This window comes from Parambassis ranga, chromosome 8 (assembly GCF_900634625.1).
Source record: "Parambassis ranga chromosome 8, fParRan2.1, whole genome shotgun sequence".
In the NCBI taxonomy this organism is placed as follows: Eukaryota; Metazoa; Chordata; class Actinopteri; family Ambassidae; genus Parambassis; species Parambassis ranga.
Genome location: NC_041029.1, coordinates 17,687,623 through 17,709,639, shown reverse-complemented (window position 1 = coordinate 17,709,639; position 22,017 = coordinate 17,687,623). Strand labels below are relative to the sequence as shown.

The 22,017-nt window shown below is 44.1% G+C and overlaps 1 protein-coding gene across 1 annotated transcript; it reads left to right on the top strand.

Moving 5' to 3' along the window:
• The first annotated feature begins 7,117 nt into the window (after positions 1-7,117).
• tlcd4b (TLC domain containing 4b) lies at positions 7,118-20,909 on the top strand. The gene is made up of 7 exons (XM_028411662.1): positions 7,118-7,427; positions 10,383-10,535; positions 12,299-12,388; positions 15,908-15,966; positions 16,319-16,413; positions 16,493-16,566; positions 16,693-20,909. Exons 2-7 carry the CDS (start codon positions 10,390-10,392, stop codon positions 17,033-17,035), a joined length of 807 nt encoding a protein of 268 aa, XP_028267463.1. The 5' UTR covers positions 7,118-7,427; positions 10,383-10,389; the 3' UTR covers positions 17,036-20,909.
• The last annotated feature ends 1,108 nt before the right edge of the window (positions 20,910-22,017 follow it).

Here is a 22,017-nt window from a genome sequence, read left to right as displayed (position 1 = left end):
CATGACAGTGCGTCTGCATGTGCTTCACGAGTTGTTCAACACCTTACACACATTTAAGTACAACACACACACACACACACACTGTGCAGTGAAGACACACATTAATCAGAGGCATTATTTTGCTCCTGAACCTACACGATGTGAAACAGAAGGCAGAGCGAGATCGCTCTGTGCCGAGAGGAGAACCTCACTCTTCTCCGTCCATCTCTCCTCTTCCTCCTCTTCCTCCTCCTCTTCCTCCTACTTCTCCGATGTTGCCCATCCGATTGCACTTTCCGTCTTTCCATCCCTCCCTTCACTCTTCCCCTTCTCTCTGCCTGGCTAAACTAATAAGGGTGTGATTAATGGTCTGCTAATTGCTGTAATCTCAGTTAATTAGAGTGGAGATTCTTCAGTGGTGGAGTGCTTAGGGAGAGATGCATGTTACCCTGATCTGGAGGTACAGAGCTGGCAACACACAACACAGAAGAAGAAAGAGTGTAGTAGAGTACTACTGTCTCACTGCAAGGAGCCTGTTTACACAGTGATGGCTTTTAAAATAGAGACGTAGGAGTCCAAGATGTAAAAACAACACCGTGCATGTACACATATAACACCTGACGTAGGTGGATTTGTTTGGTCGACTTATTGTCTTGTCTTATGTCTTTATTACCTGCTGTTGATTTTCTCAGATAATTAAATGTCATCAAACATCAAGTTATAACAGTTATCGTTAGAACCAACGCTACTATTGTTGAATTTCACCAGATGTATAGTTTTTTTTTAATGTTGCAATCCATCAATAATTATTATAATAAGATCAAAAACTAAATTAATCTGCTTCACAGTAAGTGCTCCCATGCAAGCCGGGGTAAAGTGCCGCCTCTTGCATGTCTTTCACGGGCACAGTATGATTTATAAATACTGAAAGAACTCTCAAAACAAACATATTTATATTGCACATACTGTATTATTTCATTGATCTGATCAGACATGGGGCTGGAGTTTGAGTCTGGACTCATATAGTTGTCAGGCTGTAAGCATGTTTATTTTTTTTATTTTAACATGGAGGTCTATGGGGATTGATCCAGCATCTGTCTTTTCATTTGGACTCTTTAGTTAAGATTCCACAGTTAAATATAAATACAGACAGAAATTCCGTGCAAGACATCTACAGGTTTTTTTTGTTTGAAGTCACTGTGCAGCCATAAAACAGAGAAACTGTAAATATTTCACACTGTGTGAAATAAATATATAAATACAACAGAACAAGGAGATCCACAGTTTACAGAAGATTGTGACATTTAAGGAAACCTTATATTTTACTTAAGGTCAAATTCAGGGGAAATATTGAGACTAGAACTTCAGTGCTCTGTCTGTGAAACTACGAATTAATGCTAACAGGCTTTAATGCATTTTTCGTGTGTGTGTGTGTGTGTGTGTGTGTGTGTGTGTGTGTGTGTGTGCTGCATGTTGAAATCTTTTGGAGTCTTTGACCCACATACAGTCTCTACTCTGTCTTTCTGGGTGTGTTTTTAACTGAGAGGTGTGAAGACTGGAGCCTCGGCCCTGAGGACATATATGTACCCGGTGTCACACACACACACACACACACACACACGGAGCAGATGTGGCAGCGTGGCTGCACATGCAGCCAGCATCTCACCTTCCAACGTTGAGGTGGGCTTCAGGTAACCTGGAGTGACAGCTAGGTGTCTGCAGGACGCCGTCCAGACGTGTGAAGAACAGGACTGCTGGACTGCCTCCCAGATGTGGCAGTATTTGTCAAACGCAAACCACCACACACACACACACCCACCAGATGTGGCAGCAGGAGTCATAACACAGAAGGCCCCAGCTGTTCACGTGTCAAGAAAAAGGAGGACCAGCTTCACTCATCTGATGGCGCTCGTCAAACTTCCCAGGATGGAGGACAAGTGGGGTTAAATCATTCTGACAATAGTGCCAGCGTAAGTAAAGAATGACAGGTGCGTATGAATCCCGGTGTGTGTGTGTGTGTGTGTGTGTGTGTGTGTGTGTGTTTACTCTCACAGCTCCTGTGTGTCGGTTAGTTGTTAAGCTGTGTGGGTGTAGAATGGAATAGATTGGCACCATGCAAAGTTACGGAGCCCCCCTCTGCCCCTCCTTTTTGGACGCCCACACACACACACACACTGAGTGTAACTGCTTTACATTAGTAACACCACGATTATGTAATGTGGGCAGAGCAAAATGTTAAAATCCAGCCTTGCAGTCGAAGAGTTCTGTCCGCTGGGAGTCCGAAGTTTTAAGAATATTTGCTTTCCTCTTGACTCTCTAATAAATGCAGGCTGTTGTTTAGAGCGCTGCACTGAATGAAGAGGAGGGCCACCCCTCTCTGGGCCCTCCGAGGCGCTGTTACTGGAGGAAAGCATCAACTACGCCATCTAGTGTTTGCTATCGGAATAACATTTTGTCTAAGAGCTTTTTGTAAGGCTGATTTTTCCCTCTAGCTCACTTAGCAGATTTTGTAGTGTCTAAAAGTTTCACAGACAATGTTTATATCAACAAACTTATGTGATTAAATCTGATTTTTTTTCTACAGGTGTCATTGAAATCAGACTTTTTTCAGGTCTTATGGACTCAGGATGACTTCGGGATGTGGTCCTAAATTAGATATACATATGTCCGATTTGTGGCCATGCAACTGGATTAAGAACAGACATGTCTGAATCTCAGCAGCTTTTTACCTGAATATTTACACTAAGGGTTTTCGTCAGCAACCTGCACTGACAAATAATTGTGCCGATGTGAGTCCAATTTTCTTTGCAAGGTCCTCTAGACCAAAAGAATGCTATAAATAGAAAATAAAAAATATTCTTATTATTAAAACTTATCTTCAATTAATTTATAAAATATCAACAAACCATACAAAGATATAAAATGAACATGTTAAAGATCTTTGTTTTGTGCCCCATTCACTAACATGGAAGAGCTGGGGGTTATGAAGGATACTGCAGCCAGCCACCAGGGGGCAATCCAGAAGTTTTGGCCTCACTTTTTTTGGAGCTGTCATGTCGTCCATGTGTATATATACAGACTATGGGTTACAGCTTAAGAAAAGCAGCAGTTTCTGCCTGGATGCTGCTGGTACCTGTCGACCTTCTCCCACGGCTCAAACACAACAATTAAACTTGAGACAAATTTAAATTGCACATTTATTTGTTTGAATAATATCTGTTCTTGACTCAGTACCTGTAACACGCTGCTAATTAGTCTCCTCCTGAGATAATTAAATATTTGGAGCCTTGGTTAGTTCAAACACTGCTCAGAAGACCCAAGGGAGTTCAATAATTATTGTAATTGACTAAAGACGGCAGCGTAATGATTTATTCGCCGAGTGTTTTTTGGGGGGATTACAGCTAATTCTGTTCCATTCCAAACTTACAAAATGAGCAGAGGCATTAATATATTCATAATATACAGTGAGTGTAATTTGCATTATATTCACGCTGCTCGTGCTGCATACTGTGCTAAAATATTTAGCATCAACTGTTTTCAAATATTGTTTCCTTCCTGGAACAGATGTTCTCGGTCCTTCCTCATTAGAGAGTATTCATCCATGTCGTATTTAGTCCTCAGTGAACCTTCATCGCTCCTCTTTTTTTCTTTACACTGCCGTATTCTGATAATTTCATTGTCCTTTGTGGCCTTCTCTTGGCGCCTGATTGTGTTTTATAGGTTATCTGTGGAGGGAGGAGGGGGGAGGGGGGAGGAGGGGGATCCAATCAAGGCTCCAGAAGCCCCTGAACCTCAGGGCAGAGCCGCTGACATTTCCCATTGAGTCTGGAGCTCTGTCTCAGGCCTGCGTCTATCTCAGCATAAGAAAATAAATGACAGATGTGGCGGCTCTGCTCCGGTCCGTTTCCATTGAATAAAACCAGCGTAGACTCAGTGGTTATTTAACCGAGTTGCATCAGACGCAGAATCCAACCCCTGTGTGGGTTTCTGTACGAGCTTCACCGTGCGGGGTAAAGCGCTCTGTACAGAAACAGATTCATGGCTTCACTTCAAAGAACAACGTGTGTAAATTTAATCTGTATTTCTTTACAGACATCTTGGACATCCATAGAAACTTTTAACTGTTTCACAACCTGCAATGGGACGAAACCACGTGAATAAAAAGCCACTGACGCTGCAGTAATGACAGGGTTGGTTAATTATAGCCAGTCATGCTAACAGCTTCCCCGCCTGCAGACACACACATCGTTATATTTCAACATGAACATGGTTTTAGTGCAGTCATGGAGCAAACGCCGAGCTTCTTCTTCTTCATCCTGTGCAGGAGGTAGCAGCAGGACCATGGTGGACTGCAGCGTCCCCACTGTTGGTTTCCTCAGGTTCACCAGAAGGAAACATCCACCTTGATGGACTGCACTGGTGGTGGTGGTGGATCCAGATCTCATCCCTGGTAACAAACTGTTGCAGAACTCTCTCAGGATCCACCTCAGAAACCACATGCTGTCTGTGGACTTATAACTGCATGGACATGATCCTGGGAGGACACCACCTCTGTGCCGGTTTAACGCTGTGTTATTAGATTAGATCATGGATCCTGGATCATGGTCTCCTCTCCAGGTTTTCTCCATTAAACTTCACCTTTGCTGAAGAAGGCGCGCCCTCCACTAACGATGCCAGTATGTCCTCATCCTTGATAAGACCTGGACAGTGAGCAGATGACTGCATACGGGCTGATATGGGTAACAAGCGTGTCTTTGGAAGAGCTGAGGTGCAATCATAACTCAGATTATAACCCAGATGCCTTCAGCTATCCAGAGTAACCTGGACAGTGATGTGTCTACATGCTGCTGGTTCATCTTGGCTTCCTGCTCAGACCAGTGTTTTACCAGCTCCTCTCACTCGGGGCCGGGGCAGAGCCGATCAGCTCCACACTCCTGACACTTTAGCTTTATATATATATATACAGATCCTGCCCTGCTCAGCATATGGACATCCACTGCAGCGATGCTGTAAATCAATTGCCTCTTTGTCCTGGGCTGCAAGCCAACCACCTTTCTCCTTCCAGCTAATGCCCTCAAGGTTGAATAAAAAAATCCACTCCACCCAGACTTCATGCTTTGCCTGAACAGAACCAGCGGCGATGGCACCGGTCCAAACACTCGGCCCTGCTCGCAGACCTCCTCACTGTGGCCTGCCCTTCGTCCCGTCATGCACCTTGATGAGCGCAGCCCCGCGGCCTGCGGTGAGATGAGGCATCCTGCTGTATTAAATCTCTGTCGTAACATAATGAACAGTGTCACAGTTTCTCTCGTTATCATCCTCATTACAGGTTCATCACAGTTAAGTCATCAGGGACATGAAATTTCCATGTTTGAAAGTGTAAATTAAGAATTTGTTTAGTGACTCTGACTGATTTAATTAAAGCTATCCGATAACAGAAGCTTTCTTCTTCAGAGGTTTTTCATGAATTCAGCAGAGGTCGGTGTGCAGATTATTAATATTTCATCTTGTATCTGAATAACAATGAAAATCAGTGTTTACACAAAATAAATCACCACCTATAAATTCCCACTCACTGTCACGGCGTGTGCAGGTCGAACGCTCTCCTGTCTTATAATCTGCCGTAGTTTAAATGCATTATTTTCCCCGTGCTCCTCTTTATTTCACTGTGATTGGCATCAGATCTGCTCTAATTAGCAGCTGATGTTCAGTAAATCTGTGAGGTTCTCATTGTTGGAGTAGGGATTAGATTCATCCTGTCTCTGAACACTGTTTCAGGCGACACAAACGTCATTTATACATCTCTGTGTGCTTCATCACGCCACACACTCCAGACAACACTGTGCACACTGTTTGATCCCTGTTACAATGGATTTCACATTAAAATCAGTCTGATGCAACCATCAAAACATGCGGAACAGGTAGGTCTGTGTGTGTGTGTTTGTGTGTGTGTGTGTGTGTGTGTGTTTGTTATGTTTTTTCCTTATAACTGTGTTTCCTGAGAGCCACACCCTTTAAAGGACCAACGTCCAAAAGTTAAGGTGTGAATGTAAAGGTTAGGAGTTATATTCAGCTATCCACAATGAGGGACAATCAGTGTACCTGTGCAAACATGTGTTACTCAGTGTGTGTGTGTGTGTGTCTGTGTGTGTGTGTGTGTGTGTGTGTGTGTGTGTGTGTGTGTGTGTGTGTGTGTGTGTGTGTGTGTGTGTGTGGTAGAACCAGAAAAACAACACTTACTCAACGCTGCCACCCTGTAAACTGGATCAGAAGCTACCCACAGCAATGCAGCATGATGTAATGACCCTTCTATGTCACAATTCTGATGAAGCAATAATATAAAAATAAACGTCTATATTAGTTGCATGTTTTCCCGCAGTAGCTTCCCTGTTATCAAGAACCGCAGTTCCTCAAACTGCCACTTGAAGATGAAGTTACTTCCTTCCTTTCTTTTTCATTTTATATATAAATAACATAAGAGGAATGAAATGAACACTTCAACACAAATCACTAAAGTTAATTAAAATAAGCTAACAAGCCATGAAACATCGCCCCGTGTCTCGTCCACTAGGCCAGCCAGCCACTAGGGGGCAGTCCAGATGTTTCGGCCTCACATTTGGAGAGTTGTGGCGTCAGTTTTTATACAAATCCCCGTCATGACAGTGGATTATAGACTGATACATCTTTAATGGCACACAGTTGTACATTATTAACACATTTCAAATCATTCTGGCTAGCTTTGGCGGCTCAACTAGCAAAATTAGCAACTAGCGGCTAAATGATGACATCACTTATACATATTCTGTCTTTATTCTGTATCATACGTGTCATTCAGGGTGCAACTACGACAGGATCAAACAATGACAACAGGAAACACACTACACCGTAACTAAGGGTCTATTTCTGTCACTAAATCAAGATGGCGCCATACATGTTAGGACAAAATGTAAATAAATTTGTTTTATTTATTTATTTATTTGTTTGTTTATTTTTAGATCATGTGTAATCCACCTTTAAACTAACTGTGGTCTTTGTCCCTGGTGGGTGTAGCCCTGGTGGGTGTAGCCCTGGTGGGTGGTGGGCGGGTGGGTTGGGAGGGGAGGGGTGTGCGCACAGGGGGGCGTCTACGTGCTGACGTCACCGGTCTGTCCTCTCTGTCAACGCCAAAATAAAAACGAGTGAAAACTTTTGCGTCGGACCCGCAGGTAGAGACCCATGGCAGCGGGGGGCTGTGAGACGACGCTTTGTTCGGCGGGCTGTGATGGTTGTGCGGACCCGGCGGTGTTCGTGTAGAAGAGGCGGTGTTTCTCCTTCTCCTCCTTCTTCTTCTCCTCGTAGCAGCGGGCTGTTTCAGTTTAGCCGACTTGCTAGCTAACGTCAACTTGAGAGAAAGTGGGAGAAGACGCTGGAGCTTATCCGCCTACAGAGACCTATGCGACGGATAGCAGGTAACGAAGCTCCCCGTGCCCTGCTCCTTTGTCTGTATTTCACACAGCTTTGGTGGTTCTGTGTTCTGGACCGTGTCGGTCCTTTTTAGCCCACAACTTTGGCCGCTGGCTCAGCTCGTTCCAACTCGTCCAACACCTGCCTGCCGTGTTTTCTGTTGATATTTACTGCAGCACAGCATTTAGTGGACAAAACCCTCGGTGCACGACCCTCCGGGGTTCAGTTCAGCCCTCCTATGATGTGTGCTTTGCGGCTGTTTATCAGTATTCGTGGCACGGTGTGCGGAGCTCGGTGTGATCAGGCTGAGCCTCAGCAGCCTCGCAGAGCGGTGTAGCAATGCGGTAGACAGGGGGCTGGAGGTTTGGGTTTCCAAATGAACCGGCGGGGGAAACTGAAGCGCTATCATTTATGTTCAGGTCGATATGTCACAGGGTCATGGTTTGCTGACAACAGCAGGATAAGTCCATCGGAACAAGGTCAAACGTGGAGAGGCAGAACAGCTCTCCTGTCCGGGCTGTCAGCCGCAGTGAGAAGGCTCCGTGTGCCTCTTCCTCTCCTCTTCCTCCTCCTCCTCCTCCCATGGGGCGACAGGAGCCAGCCTGCCAGGTGAAGAATGCCAATGAATTATTCAGGCACATGCTGCATATGATCAACGTGGCCCAGGACTGTGCATAGAGCTGCTTATGGAGGGGACACAATGAGGAAGAGGAATGAGGAAGGCTTTACTGGAGAAGGGAGTTTTTTACATTCTTGGATCAGTTGTGCAGATGTTTTCTGTGGAGAGCAGAGCTGTGATCTTTGTTTTGCTTCTAGCAGTTTATTTCTTCAGCAGCTGCTTTGTTCCCGTCACAGAGCAGCGTGTATGTGCATAACACAGGACATTTTCCACTAAAAATAGAGCTTAATGTCGGGGACGTGCCTTAAGTGTCATGTGCCGCCCAGAGCCTGAAATGATTTAGGTTACTTTGCCAAAAAAAAAATGTATGGCTTCCAGTGTGCAGTAACCTTTGCCTCGCACAGGCAGCGCTGTGAGTGGTTATCAGTAATAAGTGGTTTGAATTAGCTTGCACAATGTCTGTTATTCAATCAGAGTTGCGGTGTAGTTATCAGGACAGAGTCCGGAGCAGTGCTGACAGTGAACTGCAGCAAAGAACAAATGAAAGGTCAGGCTGAGGATCGCTTCAGCGGCTGCCGGACTTTTTTGGGATGGTTTTCTTTCTAGCAGTTGGTGCAGACTTAAGAGTTGTTCTGATTCATTTATTTTTGTTTGTGTCTTGGCTGTTATTAATACCTACTTCTTAATGAAATGAATTAATATTTCCTTGAAAAGCTCCTCTAATTTATTCAAATAAATTAAACTTAGATCATGTGAAATATTTCATGTTTGAAAATAAGATTTAATCATTTGCTTCGTCTCTTTTTCCCTCTCTTTGCCTCCGTAAATGTGTTTTGTTGGTCTTGGTATTAAAATTGGCAACACTAGTTTCACTACTGCACACACTAGAGTCCAATCTACTGTATATATATATATATATCAGTCTCCCTGTATTATTAAGATTAAGATTTACTTTATTGATCCCCATGGGGAAGTTAAGCTGTATAGCAGCAAATCAAAGAACAATAAATACAATAAACACAAGCAAAAACTCTTATATACACATTATCAGCTAACATTGAACTATCACAGTAATACTGCTGTTGATGTAGAGGTTGGGCAATATGTTCTGCATGGAAATATGATGAGGTAATAAGAATTATTTCATTTAAAACTGGACGACCTCTGTCACAGACTGCTGTTTCACCGGCTGATGTGGTGACATTGTGCTGAGACTCTTTGCTGGACCAAAACGGCAACACATGCTGCACTGTGCTGCGACCGGCAACGTTTCAGAGCAGCAAAGAAGATGTTTCTGATGCTTTAACAAAGTCAGCGAGTCAGCAGTGTTTTACACAGGATAATGTCTCATAGGACCGGTGCACGGACTGCTCCAGGTTGTTCGTAAAGTTCTGAGAAATTTCCTTAAGTTACCTAAACCTAATCTTTCAGTGATGTTGGGATTTCACCTGCTTTGTTTCTTCATCAAGGCTGTAGACTGCTCCAGTTTATCTTCTCCTTTATTTGAATAGACGGGTTTGCAGTGTGGTGACCTTAGTGAAAATAAACAGGTCACGTCGGTCTGTACACAGTCCCTGCGTGTGCTTACATTTTTCATGAGAACTCTTTGCTCTCAGTAGGTTTAATTTGTTCTGCGTTTTATGTTTTAAGTGCTAGCAACAAGGAAACAAACCCCGGATGGAATACACAGATGATTCAAACATGAATAAATAGAACATTGTTGCAGGCTGAACACTTGTTATGCAGTCTCCTCCGTCTCATGAGCTGGAGCCGTTACTTCATCTCGAAAATCCTCTTTTCTTTTTCTGCTCAGCCTTTGTTTTCTTCTCGGGGATATTCGGTGTGTCCTAAACAACTCACTGTAATCCCCTTGCAGAATATGCATAATAATGGAGACCTTTTCTTCTACATCTGAGCGCTGCATGCTGCATCATGTATTCACACCCTGTAACTTTTTTTCTGTTCTTTCCCTCTCTTGCCCTTAACTCTGCTGCCTCTCATGTGCTCTTCCTCCTCTCTCCCCCTCCATGCCCTGCTTGTCTAAAGCTCTCCTGTCACTTGCATTAGACAGCCCGTGTCTTCGGCTTATATTCTTCGGCTTTCCCCTCTGTCTCTTTCCCTTTCTTCTTCTCTTTGTGGCCCGGGTGAACCACACAGGGTGCCGCTTCACCCTCTTGCCGCCGCCACCTCGGTTTCTCTTCTGGCGCTTGCCAGGATGACTGACAGTCATCGATTGAACCTGTCCATGTGTATCACTCTCTGTGTATCCTGCCTCCCCTTCCCTCACCCAACCTCCCGCTTCCTGTCTCTCACTCCCCCTCCTTTCCCCTGTTCTGCTTAGGTGAGTGATGGAGACAAGAGAGTTGACCGTGGTAGCTGGCAGCTTTGTGGGTTTCCAGCTTCTCTTCTCAGTGGCCAGCCCGCGGCTCTCCTTCGCCATCACACCAGGTTATGGACGGCTGCCTCCCACCAAGCTCACCGAGTGGAACTCCAGGTGTGTTACTGCTCTCTCACACACACACACACATATATATCAAACCTTTTAATTTATTTTCATCTTGGTAACCAGAGCTGGACTTGGGGTACATTTATTTCCACTATTTTTGTAATAATAATAATAATAAAATATCTTCACTCAGTCCACAACTTATTCAGCAAAGAAAGCCTTTATTTTATTCCGTTTTTTTTAGATAACAGGCAATATCGGATTTTGTGGGAATAAAATTTAGTCTTTATTTACCTTATACAGTTAAGTAACACAAAATGTTTTAAATTAACTGCACATAAATGCCATTCATTTTGACCACAATGCAAAAAAAAAAGCCATAATAACCCTAAACTTATTGAGTAATTTAATGTTAAATGCATAAAATTACATTTACCACACTGGTATCATTTACAATGATCTGTTATGTAGGTTGATTTTATGATTTCCTGTATATTTCAACAGGAATTAACAATATTATTTTGTCTATTATTCATAAAAGTGTACCATGAGCCCACTTCCCGTTAATACTAGCTATGTATACTGATGCAAAGTCATGACACGGGTGACCCCTCTGAAGCAGACATCCTTTATTTCTGGTGATGCTGCTGTGTTCAGATGGAACCTGATGTGCCTCTGGCTGGCTCATCATTCCACACAGCTACAGCTCCGATGTGAACGGCTGGTGGAGCACAGAGTGGCTTCAGGTTTCATGCAGGAACCTCAGGGGGTGAAGTTCAGAGGGCGACCATTTGTAGTTGCATAACATCTTGCACCAACCCTCAGTTGTTTCCCCTCCTCTCATCTGTTGGCTGTCTGCTCAGAGATGAGCCTTTCTTCATGCAGCTGTAGTTCACATTAGCCCATTTGTCTGTAATTGAAAGAATGGAGTGCATTGACCAAAGAGCCCAAAACAAGTCAAAGGCAGAGCACTGATGGTTCACTTTAGAGTGGCCTTGCATAACAGCCTGCCTCAGTGTGTCAGTGTGTTGTTTATGTAACCAAAACTTAAGTGCAGTGGAAGGAGAAAGTGTTTCGAAGGACAGAACTGTCTGGGGTTTGAACACAGGTGCATGAAATGTAAGATTCTTGTAACAGACACGACTCTATTTTTTATATATATGTTTATTATACAAACGCCTCCTAATACCAGATGTTTGTAACACGGCCTACATTGGCGGCTCCTCTGACACTCCTATTGACTGTTCCATACTTAGACTCTTGCGGCATACAGTAGCCTGTCTGTCGAGCCAGGTTTGGCCTGGGATCAGGCTGGCAGCTGCAGCCTGTGGACTGCTGCTCTGTCCCAGGGGCTGCGGGGTGACAGCGGAGGAACTGAGATTCTGGCAGAGGGGAGATAAGAGCCACTGGACCTCTAGAGTATCTCTTCAGTGGCCCAGATAACCACTCCAAAGGTCAGGGGTGATGCTGTCTCTGGCCTGATTAAAAGAAAAAAACATGTTACTCTCACTTGGACACAGGGGACAATGCACCAGCAGATGTAATTAATTACTCCAGTAAAAAGGGGGAATAACCTTGATATGATATTTGAACTGTTTTATAATTATCTAAGTGTTTCTGAATTTAATGAGTTATGAGACGTTATGGCTGATATCTCTGAATCTGAAAAGGAGAAGCAGGATTCCCGCGTGAAGCGGAGAGGTGCTAATGGATCGGAGCGGCGTCTGTACCAACAGAACTTTCTGCAAAATAACGGACTGCAGAAAAGGCCATAATGAGTAATTCTATACATTGTGTGTGTCTGTCCTCAGGTTGGTGTCCACGGTGCACGCCTTGATCGTGGGCCTTTTCTGTTTATACATCCTGTGGTTTGACGATGAGGTCAACGCCAACCCGGTCTGGTAAGTAAATATCATCTTCAATAAATAAAATTCACTGATATTATAAAACAAAAAGATGTGTTCAACCCTCCTAAAAACAAAGGAGTTCATGTGTGTACTCGCTGTAAAAAAGCAAAATGTTGCCTTGTCATTTTTGTCAGGGTGTGTATATATATATAAAAAGCAGAGTGAATCCTCTGGTTGCTTTTAGGAGAAAATCTGTTCTCACATCTGCCTTTTCTGACTGGCAGCCTCCACCAGCTCACATGGGGAGGGTGGAAACAGATAAAGGGATGAAGTGGGAGGCTGGGGGGGGGGGGGTGTAGTGAAAGATTGTCGGGGTTGGTAGTTAATACCTTTTGGAGCGACAAAGACGGCGCTCCTTCATCGGAACGAGAGACGGATCTAGCATGTCAGCGGAGTCTCCGGAGAGCTGTAGATTCAGTGGATTTAGCGTTTGATTTCTGTCTTCTCTGTCTTCTCTCTGCTTCTGCTGACTGTGTCATTTGCATCAATGAGTCCTCGTTTCTTTCTTCTCTCACTTATATTCGTACGGTGCAGCTTCCTCCTCTCTCCCTCTCCTTCTGTTTCACTTCCTCTCTGGAGTGTCTAGCAGACTAAGATCCCCACCAACAACACTCCTTTTCATAGCAAACAACAGCAGCCCAGTCTTCTGCCCAGCCCACCCCCACCCACCCCTCCACCTCATCCACCCTTACACCCTCCCCTGCGAGCCTCCTCCTGGCTCTCTATCCGTCGTACCCCCACATCTCTGGCTGTGGAATCAATGCAGCACACCTCCCTCGCTTTTATTGTCTCTCTGGCCAGCAGTGCTGGTGGAGCGAGAAAGTAGAGGGGGGAGAGAGGGGAGAGAAGATGGGGGCTCCCTCCCTTCCTCCCTCCCTCCTGCTGCTACTACTCTTCGTAGGCTGAGCGTCAGGTGCTTAGCCCCGAGCCTCTTTCCTCACATTGTATGAGGATTTCTTTCTGTTAAAATAGTGTGTTAGTGTAAGCTTTATGTTTTTTACTTCTCCACCTATAGCTAATCCCCAACAGCACCCTAATGCCTTAAAGCTCATACCATTGCAACACACTGTGTGCTGCAAGCATTAATTCTACAGTCAATCTGATTGTGTTACAGCATCATTAAGAACTGTCACACAGCAGCATTGTTCCCCGTGCTGCTGAGGTGGACTGAGCCAGGCTGTTTAGAAACCTGCATTGTTTTCAGCTGCAGCTCAGCCTCTTTCAGGGTGTCGCTCCGGCTGGCAGCACGGCCTCGGCTGTTATCATAATCCATTCAGTTAACAAGCGCTGTGTCTGACGCCTGTGTTTCTTGATTGGCTTATCTGGACTTGAACTTGGCCTCATGCACCAACATTTTGATGTACATGCTTCAGACATGTTTGGTGTTCCAAAGTGCATTCAGACGATAAATTCCCCACGTCCTGTAAAAGGGTTAGGTAATCTAGGTAATAAGTAAAAGATTTCCAGAATCTTTCTGTGTTTGTCTGAGTAGTATTGGTCTGATCGTCATTGATAAACGGAGAGCGTGGAGCTGTCACACCCTGTCAGCAAGCAAGCCCACACATGGCTTATCAAGCCACCACCTTAAACAAAGACAATGCAGCCGTTTCCTCAACTTACTGATCAGGTTGTAAACAGGCTCATGGAACAGATGTACCCCAGCAACTAAAAGATGTGTTCATGTAATGCCAGCAGGTGTGCTGTATACCCCTCATGTTGTATCCTGTAGGAAGCTGTAGTGCAGGCACCGTGGATTGATTTGTGTCCTTGGATAAAATGGGGTGGATTTTCAGTATCGGCATCAAGAAAGGATTTAAAAAACCAATCAGAATCTACCCTTCGGTAGGTACTTTTTTCTCCTCCAGAAATGTCCCTGAAACAGTTCCTGGTAGGACATTCCAGCAGTGGAAACGCCCCTAAACCTTCCTCTGTGTGTGTGTGTGTGTGTACCGTATTTTTCGGACTATAAGTCGCACTTTTTTTTCATCCTTTGGCTGGGTATGCGACTTATATATAAAAAAATATACAATTAGTTAGCCTTGCGTCCTGACGTCCCATCCTGTCTGACGGTTCTCTTCCACCTCCAGTTGTCCACACTTTGCATTCTGAGCGTAGGTGACGCACACGTTCATGGAACGTGTGCTTGCAGCTGAGCCGACAGCTAATTCCAGACAGCTATAGCGCACAGCAGTCTGAGTTTTACTCATTTACAGGATATTTATGGGGATTTCTGTGCGGTGAAGCGAATCATTTCTCCGCGTGAGGACTTGTTGAAATGCGTGTGTCTCACTCTCAATGCCCTGCAGCCGCACCACTTAAGTTAAGAGGAATTCAAGAGGCAGCGTTACGCTAAAAACATAGTGATTTACGACATGGAGAAATGCTGACTCTTAACTCAAGTTCTCACTGGTACCAGCTGCAGATCTGTTGATATGACTATCTAAGTCTCCATTATCTCTTTCTAGGCCAAATTTCAGTCAGTTAACCCCACGTGGAGAGACGAGCCTGGGCTTCCTGTACATTTAATTATCTGAAGCTGCATCACACTGATGTGATTATCAAAAAAGCCTTTGGACTCTCTGTCTATCACACTCTCACTTAGGTTGGGCGTTATCCAGCCCGGCTGTATTTTGCATCTTGAGTGCAGCTGTAAAGTGATACACCTGGTCAGTTAACAGGAGGAGAGCGCTGCTATATTAGATTGGATACATAACCAGAGAAGTGCATCACTAATATTGAGACTGAGCCATGGAGAAATGTGCTGATTGTTTCCAGTTCCAGTCACTTGTATCAAGCTTTAGGAGAATGAGTCTCATATTCTTGGTATTACAGTAGCCATGTTTCTCCTAATGATTATACAAACGCTGAATGCTGATAGCAGTGTGTCCGGTTTAACTAGAAATGTCTCAGTGTTGAGCTTAGGAGGCGTCGGGTGGGGAAAGGAAAGCTGTTTGTACAGTATGTGCATACAGTATGTGTGTTGTTAGCTCCCGTTACACAAGCGGTCAGCCAGTCATATGCTATACGATACTTGTGACCGATACCAAGATCGGATGTCTATTGAAGCAGAGACACCTCCATTGTTATTTTGAACAGATGTTATTTGCAAAGGACATCCAACGGTCACCAGAGCAGGTCATGGACCGAGCTGCTGAAGGCTGTTTATTCAGGAGCGTTGTCAGCAGCACAGAGTTTGTGATGTTAGGGATTCTGCTGCGGCGCTCGGCTTCTTGTCAACACGCTGTTCTTCTTAATCAAGACCTAACCACATACAAGAGTATCACAGCCAGCTCATCAGCGTCAGACAATCAACTTTAAATGACCTTTCTACCAGATTCTCCATGTGTGTGTTGCTTTAATTAGTCTGAAAAATTGCATCACGCAGAAGTAGATTATCTATCAAAGGAGCACTTAGGACAGATTAACATTTTTCTAGAGGAGTAAGAAGCTTCCCACTCCCAGCTTGTTTACCTTGAGTGTGTTGAAATCACCTCTTGCTCTGTGTTTCCACAGGGGTGACCCGAATCTGGTCAAACTAAATGTAGCCATAACGTGTGGTTACCTACTTTATGGTGAGTTTTTTCACTTCTTGTACACAAAGTGCTTTAATAGCAGCTATGAACAGGCCACCTGTCCACAACAATGTCAGCCCCACAGTAAATAATATTAGAGTTGCATGCAAATGATTTTCACTGTATACTGTGTTGAATAAGACAATTATTTTTAGTCATTATTAGTATTAGTCTGCTGCTGTATACTGGATCCACAAATATTATATTTACATTGTCCTAAATAAAACCACGCAGCAGTACAAAGTGGACCTCTTTTGTTCCTTGAATCACCTCTGGTGCCTTTAACATAGATTATTAGTATGATCCTCATGTGTTGTATCTGCTTTGTGACTGGTGTCTTCCTGTTTCTCAGACCTTGTGCTGCTGGCTTGTAACTGGAGCACTATGGGCGACAGCTTTTTTGTCTGCCACCACTTGGCGGCGCTCTATGCCTATGGATATGTGCTGGTGAGTCTGACAGCGGGGTCTCAGCGTCTGTGCGCCTGCTTCCTGGATGTGTGATAATCTGTGTGTTTGGTCTTTGCAGACGCGTGGTGTGCTTCCCTACTTTGCCAATTTTCGTCTCATTTCAGAGCTGTCCACTCCATTTGTGAACCAAAGGTAAGTCAGCCTGACTTGTGAGTAATCCCCTATTTGTCAACATATCCTGGGATCCGTGCCACAGTCACCATTTTGTGGACATATCCTCTTCCCTGACATTTCTTAATCGCCCTTTCTCTGCTGCAGGTGGTTCTATGAAACATTAAAGTACCCCCGCTCACACCGGCTGGTGGTATTTAACGGCGTCGCCATGTCGGTAGTGTTCTTCCTCGTGCGCATTGCCGTCATGCCGTCCTACTGGGCCAGCGTGTTCGCCACTTTTGGCACTCCGGAGTTTGATCGGCTGGGTTTGGGCGCCCAGGTGGCCTGGATCACCTCCTGCATCGCCCTGGACATCTTAAACACTATTTGGATGTATAAGATCGCACGCGGCTGCTACAAGGTCCTGACAGGGAGAGGAGGACCGAAGGTGAAGGAAGGAGCGGCGTCTCCGTCTGACAAGAAGCACATCAACAACCACACAGACTGAAGGTCTATGAGTAGACGCAGGTATGAGCATGGAGGGAGGCTGGACACCCAGGAACCTCACAGCCTCTCTCTGTCGCTACAGCCTCAGCATCCCTCCCACTCCCACCCTCTCAGTCTCAGCCCTTGATCTCCTTGTTGTTAGCTAGCAGACTGGGCTAAGAGTCCTCGGGTTCTGACTCAGACACAGGACAAGGAGAGTGCTCTTTGACTCACTCAAGCACCAGCGTTTGCAGATTAGCATCCCACCGGGTGATCGGTCGCAGACGACAAGGTAGAGCTCACAAGCACACTTTTTAACACCATCTGTTACTCGCCGCCACAACCGCCGCTCCTCTCAGTCTCCTCTCACACTCAGCCAAAGCCCAATCCTCTGAAGTGCCTGTGAAAAACAGGAAAGCAATAACAATGGAGGAGTCAGACCACACAGCCCCTGCAGAAGACAAGCATCTTACTCACTCCTCTCCTGAAGGCTTCTTCTTCTTCTTCTTCTTCTTCTTCTTTTCTTTTTACCTCCGTCCACACCTGAGGAGACAGTGCCTGCAGATCAGACCTGTACAGTTTGTTTGTGAATCTATAGGGCTCTTGTCTTAAACTCGTCAAACCTCTCAAAGAGACAGGAAGAAACACCATAATGCCTCTTCTACAGTATCACCTGCTGTGGCCTCCTAGTGGCGCCTAACTAGTATCACCAGCCATGCCCCTTCCACCTCTGTATGATTTGGATTATGTGTATATATCTGAGGGTATGCATGCAGGAGAGAAACACACTCTCTCAGACATCCTTCACTTCTCACAGGGGGATTTCTTTCTGTTTTTTTTTGCCTCTTCAGTATTCATCATGTTGGCATTACTGTTTTTTTTACTGACTATTAGCAGTCACAGAAATATTACATCCATCGCAACCCTCTGCCTCACTGGGTAGAGCTATCCAGCTTTTTTTGTTCTACCTCTCCCCTCCCGCCTTACAGAGACTCGGTCAAACATTTTCACACGTGCTGTTTTTTTTTGTGTCATAATGTCACTGTTTTGTCGCTGTTTTTTTTTTCAGCCAGAGCAGCATCTGTGTCCAGTCAGTCACGTAAAGGCTTCTTCTTTTTTCTATTTATCTCCCTTTTTCTGCTACCTTCCTCAAGTTGGCACATGCACAGATCAGCGACCTATACTATCTATCTGGTGCCCTTTTTAAAACACCAACACGGTGCTCGGCGTCCTCTTGCAGAATGTCAGCAATGGGAATGCAGGCAATATAATTCCCTGTCAACTAAGAAGCAGAATATATTTGGATGTACCCAATCTGTACAACAATATGCTGTTGAAGGCTATGTGGCAATCTGCATGTGTTTTATTTTTGTGTATAAACTGTAAATCATCAGTGTAGAGCATGGTATGATCGACACGTTTCTGTGATGCCTTAGTGAATAGTCCAGATAGATGAAGAACATCTAAATATTAACTGCATCAAGCAAATGCTACAAAAGGATTTTGTCTTCCAAAATGTTTTGTTTTCCCTCTCAAAGCATAATCAAAGCATGTCCGTATTGATTATTTCCCCCGTCCCTGCATGTCTGTACAGTATTTACTCATACAGTAGCGATACTGGTACCTTCTGCATACTGTATGGATAACTCGCCACATTCTCTGGATGCCAGCTGGCATCACTTCAGATTCATTAGTTCGTCTTGCTGGTCTGCCATCTGCAGACTCTAAAGACTACATAGCTGATATCACGACAGACAGAAACACAGGGGGGGCGCTACAGGTTAGGTTTGTACGTATGCTTCATCTTTGCCTAAAATACATGTCAGATCTCAGAACCGGAGATTTGAGGCGTCTATGTAGGACACGTCGATAAAATGATTTCAAAGAATTTGCAATATAATGCGAATTAGCTCATCTTTGTCAAATCTGTTCACTAAGATGTAGTAAACACGTGTGTTATCATGGAATGAGGTATACCTAGCTTGTCAACACTGCTACAATTTGCATCATAACATATCGTTTAGCACTTTTTGCAACATAAAGATGTGCGTCTGGGACAGGCAGCCATTGTACTAATCTTAAAAACTGCAGTTCCCTGAATGGCCACTTGAGGGTGGCTCCAAAAATGTCAAACATCTGTGTCATTATTTTATTTTTTGGTGTAGCCAGAAAAATAAAATAAGTTTACTCGAGGCGGCAGCCATCTTGGCAGTGCCTTGTTTGAGGGTGCTTCCATCTTTACGTGCAGTCTGTAATATCAGCTAGACCCAGCGTTTGGTGGTCATTAATCAGAATTTGAAAGCTTGAGTTGATGCTTTACCTACATCCTGACTTACTGAGAATTTTTGGGAGTTTAACTTTTGTATTTTATGTGAGAACTGGCAGATGAAAGCACACTTCCCATGTTTTTATTTACTTACATTACATCTCATGCTAACAGTGAAGCTACGCTCTTGTGTTTCTGCAGCAGACTTGTTGAGCTGACTCAGGTGACGTCACTTGAGGTAATGGATCAGCTTTCTGCGGAGCCTCAAACGACCTCTGTCCTCACACACATGTACACTACCTACACGCCACAGACGTATGTGCATCTCTGAGAATGTCTGGAGGACTTGAACATAAAGCACACTCCCTGTGCAGCTCCTGTGTTCCTGTCTGTCACCATAAAGGAGGGGATACAGTATATCTTGTGCCTTTTTACACTAATGGTGGATGTGATGCAGTCAGATCTAGATTAGCATGAACTTTCTAACGTCTAATATCGAGTGATTATCTCACTGTGTACTCTTATGTATATATTTTTATAACCTGCCTGCACAATGAATTATCCGGCCAAGTATTATTAATCCAAAGCTGACCCCTCGGAAGGGGGCGGAGCCTGTATTGTGTTGATTTTTCTTTTTGTGCTCTCCTGCAGAGAGGGGCATGTCTCTGAATGTTGCGATGGCTTCTTTAGTGGCATTAAGACGATCTCGTGTTGGTCCGAGGTGATGGGGATGGAAATCAGACTGTGTTTTTCTTTCTTTTCTTGTTGATGGGAACGCTAACATCTCACTTCTCAAAGCTGTGAATATATAGAACTCTGAGCGTGGAAGAGCAGAGGTGCTGATACACACTGTGTAGAAGCATCCTGTGCATGTTTGGGTTGAGGCTGCTGTTAAGCTGCATGTCTCCTGCACAAAGTTTGAAGGACACACTAATGTCGAACAAAAACCAGAAAACTCTTTCTACTTTTTTTTTTCTACAGAATATATTTCTGTGCTCCATCTCACACCCTGGGGCTGTTAAAAGAATTGATCATGATGATGATGATGATGATGATGATGATGATGATGATTAGGCTGCTGTTGTAAGGTCATGATCTGTATTCTGTACTAAGTATTGTATCAGGTTAGAACAACCAAATTGCCTCTTATGTTGTGGAGGAGGCAGTGAGTAGATTTAAATATATATCAAGACGGTATATATGAATCATCTTTATGTGATCAAAGTATTGATCTATTGGGTACGATATAGCAAAGCTGCACCTGATTTAAACAATACATTAACATACTTATCCTCGAGGTCACACAGGCTACGTATGTTTTGTTTTTCTTAAATTTAAAATGACACGTGATTAAATCTCAAGGATGACAGTGTTTGTCTAAGTGATAATCAAATGATTTTTTTTGCCTTTTAATGCAATGCAATTTCTTATGTATGTTGTTTTTCTGGGAGTGTTTATTAATGTGAAACAGCCTACACTACACACAGCCCTCGTCTGAGCGCTCTCCCTGTGACTCGGACTGTTGTTGTCTACAATGACCACTACTAATGATCACCTAACTGTAGTGCTGAAAGCTGAGACTTACTTGAAAGTGTTTGTTCTTCAATAAAGTTGAAGACAATAGAAACTAGATGGTGGTTGATCTTATTATTGATTTATTTTTGTTTTTATTATTTAGGTTCCAAACAGAAATCTACAGATGAAGGAGGAAGGATGGAAGAAGTCCTGTTTCACGTAGCAATTTTTAACGTGAACCAAAAGTTATAGATCACAAAAATAGTAGTAATAGTAGCTGAGTGACATAAACTTATCAGATGAATCTTATGGGTTTTTTCCTCTTACAGCCAGAAACTGCAGAAACGGACTGAACTTTCCTACAGTCCTTGAATGCATCGTATGTGATGTAAAGTTTGTCAGAAAACGTAAACACATCTTTAAATTGTTGATCTCAAATGAAAAATTACCAAAAATAAATAAACACGATTCTGTAAAACATCTCCTCACATCTAGGCCGCCATCATTAACTCACTTGTGACCAGCAATCACATGACACAAATTCTGTATTCGCTTGATCTGCAGGGTTTCTGTGTGCACACCATGTATGATTTTTGGGTTTCTAACTGTGTTATACTGGCAAAAAAACAGAGCCATGATTGTGTTGTGATTATGTGGAGTGAAAAACACCAAGAAGCCGCTTGGAGTTCAGAGGGTTAATAGTCATTTATTTATTTACATTAGAAACTTCCGGTTTGTGAATGTGTGCGTTTGAGTCAGGGAAGTGATGGAGACATTTAACAAAAAAGGAAGAGGACAGACTGAGACGTTCACCATGAGATGAAAGGGTCAAAGGAGAGGACTGCCTGAAACAGGGATGAAAGGGGGGAGATGGAAAGCAAGGTAAAAGATTTGAAGGCCTGAGCTGCAGTAGGTCTGTGATTGAATCCATCTCCTGTGTGTGTGTCTGTGTGTGTGTGAGCCTGTGTGTGTGTGTGTGAGCCTGTGTGTGTGTGAGCCTGTGTGTGTGTGTGAGCCTGTGTGTGTGTGTGTGCCTGTGTGTGTGTGTGAGCCTGTGTGTGTGTGTGTGCCTGTGTGTGTGTGTGTGTGTGAGCCTGTGTGTGTGTGTGTGCCTGTGTGTGTGTGTGTGAGCCTGTGTGTGTGTGTGTGTGTGAGCCTGTGTGTGTGTGTGTGTGTGTGTGTGTGTGTGTGCACCGATTGGTCAGGGGGCTTGGTCAGAGTCC

What these genes read in the sequence shown, in the direction of transcription:
- tlcd4b (XM_028411662.1), top strand. Translation starts at nt 10,390, where the DNA reads ATGGAGACAAGAGAGTTGACCGTGGTAGCTGGCAGCTTTGTGGGTTTC. An exon ending in GTGTGGTTACCTACTTTATG is followed by an intron (nt 15,967 to 16,318) that starts GTGAGTTTTTTC and finishes CCTGTTTCTCAG; the next exon opens with ACCTTGTGCTGCTGGCTTGT. An exon ending in ATGCCTATGGATATGTGCTG is followed by an intron (nt 16,414 to 16,492) that starts GTGAGTCTGACA and finishes TGGTCTTTGCAG; the next exon opens with ACGCGTGGTGTGCTTCCCTA.